Raw genomic sequence first — 4,719 nt, 5'->3', positions numbered from 1 at the left:
TTTTCGCTTTCTCAAATCAAGTGTACACATTCAATTGAGAAGAGATTAGAGGATCAAATTCTAGAGAGATTGAATCGTATTGCATCAAATTAACATAAGACAACGTCAACCCAAGTTCAACTCTATAAAACAAAGTTTATCCGAGAACCTCGTGCGAACAATTGCTTTTGAAATATTTTTTAAACCATATTTTGACTTGTGTTTTTCTTTTTTAAAAATGACTTTGTAAAAAAATACTTTTTCTCATGTCAATACAAACATTCCCAATTCATATATATATTTAACATCGGGGGGCTAAAATTGAAAGAACAGAAATGGTTTGATACAATTTTCAAGAACATTATCTCTGATATGCTCAATTGGCATAAAGGTAGCATCATATTTGGGTAAAGGTTAATAATAAATATATATTTAGGTGCATTTTAATAATCAGGATATTGATAAGTTTTGTTTCTTTTTCTTTCTAAATTTATTTTTATGAAGAAAGCATGGAGAAAATGAGAAGAAATGTGTGAGGAAAGTCCCTGGAAAAATGAACAAAGATGAGAATTAAAGATTAATTAGTTAATTTTGGTTTCATGGTTGCTGACTTTCTTTGGAGACTCCAAAGGAAATAATGAAAGCAACTCTGGTTGGGCATAGATAGGCATTGACCTTGGAGATGGATGCAAATAAAATCTCCTTTCTTTGATTGCCTTTTCTTCTTCCATGTTATTCAGCTCCTCCTTCTCTTCATCCCCAATAGACAGCTTCGACAATATCTTCGACGGTGTCCCGAGCGGGCTCGTAATATAGCTAGGGTGCTCACCAATTGTAGCCTTGAAATGGGAAGGACATGGTTTCACAATTTGCAGCTTTGGTCTTGTGATCAACTGTCTCCTTTCATGGAGTTTTGAGGTTGTGGTTGGCCTCCTTGATCCAAATCCCTTTGACGACGTCGTGTGGCTTTCTGATGGCCCGGTTAGACGTTGTACGACCTCACGAAACGTTTTTGTATCGGTTTGTACGAATGTGGTCAAAGGTTTACACCCAACATGGCTTTGGCTGTCTCCCTTCTCCATCACAATGATGCCTTAATTATTTACTCATGGAAAATTAAAGGTAGTTTAGTTTGAGCCATCACAGAAAGAGAGAAAAAAGAATTATGAAAATTGAAATTAGAGAAGAGAAGAAGAAAGGAAATGGGAGAGAAAAGGGAAAGAATTATCTTTTTGGCATATTACGTTACAACTCATAGGACAGTTGGGACAAAGAAACTGTGTGAAATAATGAAAAGTCCATTGGAGGAAGAATTCATAGAGTTTTGCCACATCATATGTGTTTGTTTAATTGTGAATTTTCAAGAGAGAGTGAGAGGACAAAATCGATTTAAAAAGTAAAAATGGTTTGGGAAATGGCTATTTTTTGACCAAAACAGAGACTGGGTCAATATTCCAACAGCTGTGCATTATCAATAATCCCTCTCATATCTATATGTTTTTGCAAATCAAATTCAGGATGAATAGAACGTTTTAAAATCTATGACTTAACCATAAAAATGTTATGCTCTCAAATTTATCAATATTTTCAACTTTTGAGTTACTAAAAAAATCCAAGAGAATCCCACATTGCTATGATCAGCATGTGAAAGTCTTCGGTGTTTTGGAGGGATGAAGAGATACGCGTAAGTGGAGATTTGATGATATCTCTACACGTGCGGACATATGGACCAATGATGTGACGATATTATTTTTATCAAATACTCATTTTTTATTTCTCACTTAGGAATGGTTTTTCCTTAATTATACATCAAGAGATTTTATTCTCAATTAAAACAAATTCATTTTTACCTTAATTACAAAACAACCAAAACACATTTCATGAACTCTCTATTAACATTTCTATTGGTTTTTGGTTACCGAGCTAAATTTAAAGAGTTTTGGTATTTTGATTGATTTCGATGCAGCTCCAATCGAGTTTGGTTGTTTTATTTTAGGGGCTTCGTGCCATATTATTTCTAATTGTTTCCACACCAAGCAGAGCCTTAGAACATCTTAAAGATACCGTTCAGCCTTCATCTAATAAGTTTCTTCTTTTGCAGCTTTTGGATAGAAACGTTAGGTGTTCAATTTCAGGCGACAAGATCCAATGGACAAGGTCCATGCATCCACCTCAAGGCGTTCATCTGAACTCATCTAGTACCTGGCATTGAGTTCACCACGTCCAACTCCAAGCATCCCAAATTACCAGTTGACCATATCTCTAGGTGACCAAATTTCAATCATTCAACTCTAGGCGTTTACTACTAGACGTTTAATTTTAGTTTGTTAATGAAAAATTTTAGAAAGCAAAAAATAATATTATTATATTCAAAGTTGGTATTTCCACATTTATATAGCAATGTGGAAGCCCTTTTAAATATTCACACATTCACTTATGGATTTAGGCCTTAAGGGACACCCAAGTTTTGGAAAGGGAGAGGAGATGCCCAAAGGTAGGTTTGCTGATATCTCCATGCGAGGCATCATCGGCCGTCCAGCTAAACAAAGTGAGGAATAAAATAATATTTTTGCTAAAAAACAATTATTTTGAATTAATTTCATAATTAGAAGCATAGGACCGTTTCATTTTTTACTAACATAAAACAATAACAAAAATTAACCTATAACAGTCACCAATAAATGATTGATAGAAGTTCTCCAACAATAATCATCAAACAACATTAGGTAAAAGATTCGCTGATAATGATCAACTAAAAAATAGTCAACGAAAGTTTGGCCAACAACAACCACTAAAAAACATTTGATGAAAGTTAGGTGACAACGCTCATCGAAAACTAGACAACGAAAATTGGCCAGCAAAGGTCACTGAAAATTTGCCAGTGAAAGTTAGCCGGTAGCAGTCACAAAAAACGGTTGACAAAAAATGGCGAATCATAGTTGTCGAAAAAAAAAGTTGGCGAAGGTTGGTTGATGGCAATGTCAAAAGATGATGACAAGAGGTTGATAGCAGTAGCTTTTGCAGGTTGACTAGCAGCAGTCACAGAGAAAAGGTTGTCAAAAGTTAGGTTGATGATAATCATCGAAAAATGTTTGTCAAAAGTTATTGGAGGTTGGCCAATAGCAGTTGAAGGGAAAGCGTTATACAAAAGTTAACCTCAACAGTTGACGAACAATAGTTAGCAAAAAAAAAAGGCATTGATTGGAGGTTGGCTGGTAGTTGACATGATATGGTCACAAAAAAATGGTCACTTGAAGTTTGATCAACAACGATGTTAGAGCTTAGCCAGAAGCGATTTTGGAGAAAATGGTAGACGAAAATTGGTTATCGACGATCACATGAAAAACAATAGTTAATTAAAGCTAGGTTCACCAACAACAATTTTTGTGAGACCTGTGTCTGGAATAGAAAGGTTGTTTTGACTAAATGTGAAGAAGAAGCATTTTGAACTTTGATTTGGGTGATTCAAGAGGTGTCAGAATCATGCTCTTTTCAAAATGCTTCTTCTTCATATTTACTCAAAATAATCCTTAAATATTATTTATTATGTTGTTTTCTTTCATTCTATTTTTTACATAGAAGAAAAAAGTTAGAGGATTTTTTAAAAAACATAATGAGAAACTAGAAAAAAAATAGCAAGAATATATTTTCTTACATTTTTTTTCTCTATCTTTTACGGAGGAGAAGGAAAAAAAAATAAGAATTTTCTCTATCTTTTACAGAGGAGAAGGAAAAAAAAATAAGAATTCAAATTCCAAATAAAACTACTTGCTATATGTGCTATATGAGGTGGACCAATCATCGGAAATAAATCTCTACCTAATGCAATCTCTAGCTAAGATTATAATATTTATTATGTTTCTTATGTATTAAATACGGTCTCCTCGTGCACCCCATCTTCTCCTAAAGAAAAACCTAGCCATCGCCACCCTTATCTTCTCCGTTCAACGTCGCGCAGCCCTCCGTTTCACGCATTTCCCCATCAAGTCAAGAAGATCCGACTAGACCGTCGTTCCTCCTTCGTTTCTCAGTGACAAAGTCGCGCAAGCCGATCGTGCACCCCGATTCGTGTGGCGTCCGTGCCCGATCTCCTCTATTCACGTGCAGGTGAAGCCGATCGAAGCGTCTCTCTCTTTTCGTCTGTCGGTCGTCCGTGTTACGTTTTGCGTCCACCGATATCTGTTGTTGTCTCTGCCTCGGTCTGTAGCATCTCTCAGCCACAACCGCTTTAGCTGATCCTTCTCCTTCGCAAGTTGCGCGCGCCGAGCCAAATCCTTCTCCAAATCGAGTCGGTTCTTCTTCTTAGCCAAGTCGTGAGCATTCTTTTGGCTTCTTTTCAGTCATATTTAAGATTCTTTTGGTAAGGTTTTAATGGATTTTGGAATGTCCATCACGCAAATTAATTTTGGATTAAGTGAGATTACTTTCTAAACTTTGGATTATTTTTCTTGAGAGTGCATTTGGCAAATCTGTGGAACAATTGTTTGGTGGAATTTTTTCCAACTAAGATTTGGTTGGTTTCAACAATTTGACTGTCGCTATCGATCAAGAAAATATCGTCTTAGCTAATCTCCAATAAAAGACTCTACTACTAGCGTTTTCCCTTATTATTTATTAACACAGCCATAATTCATGATGTCAAGAATATTCGCTATCTATAGTCAAAAAATTTCTGACCAACTACCAATGTAGGCTTGCACTTGAGCCTAAATATTTTGGTTATTTTTCATTTCATACACC

The 4,719-nt window shown here is 35.6% G+C and overlaps 1 protein-coding gene across 1 annotated transcript; it reads right to left on the bottom strand.

The window, feature by feature from the left end:
• Positions 1–533: 533 nt before the first annotated feature.
• Positions 534–1,165, bottom strand: LOC116403530 (VQ motif-containing protein 31-like). Its single transcript, XM_031884747.1, has one exon. The coding sequence runs from the start codon at positions 1,059–1,061 to the stop codon at positions 561–563; it is 501 nt and encodes a 166-aa protein (XP_031740607.1). The 5' UTR covers positions 1,062–1,165; the 3' UTR covers positions 534–560.
• Positions 1,166–4,719: the final 3,554 nt, after the last annotated feature.

This window comes from Cucumis sativus, chromosome 4 (assembly GCF_000004075.3).
Source record: "Cucumis sativus cultivar 9930 chromosome 4, Cucumber_9930_V3, whole genome shotgun sequence".
In the NCBI taxonomy this organism is placed as follows: Eukaryota; Viridiplantae; Streptophyta; class Magnoliopsida; order Cucurbitales; family Cucurbitaceae; genus Cucumis; species Cucumis sativus.
This window is presented reverse-complemented; position numbering and strand designations above follow the sequence as displayed.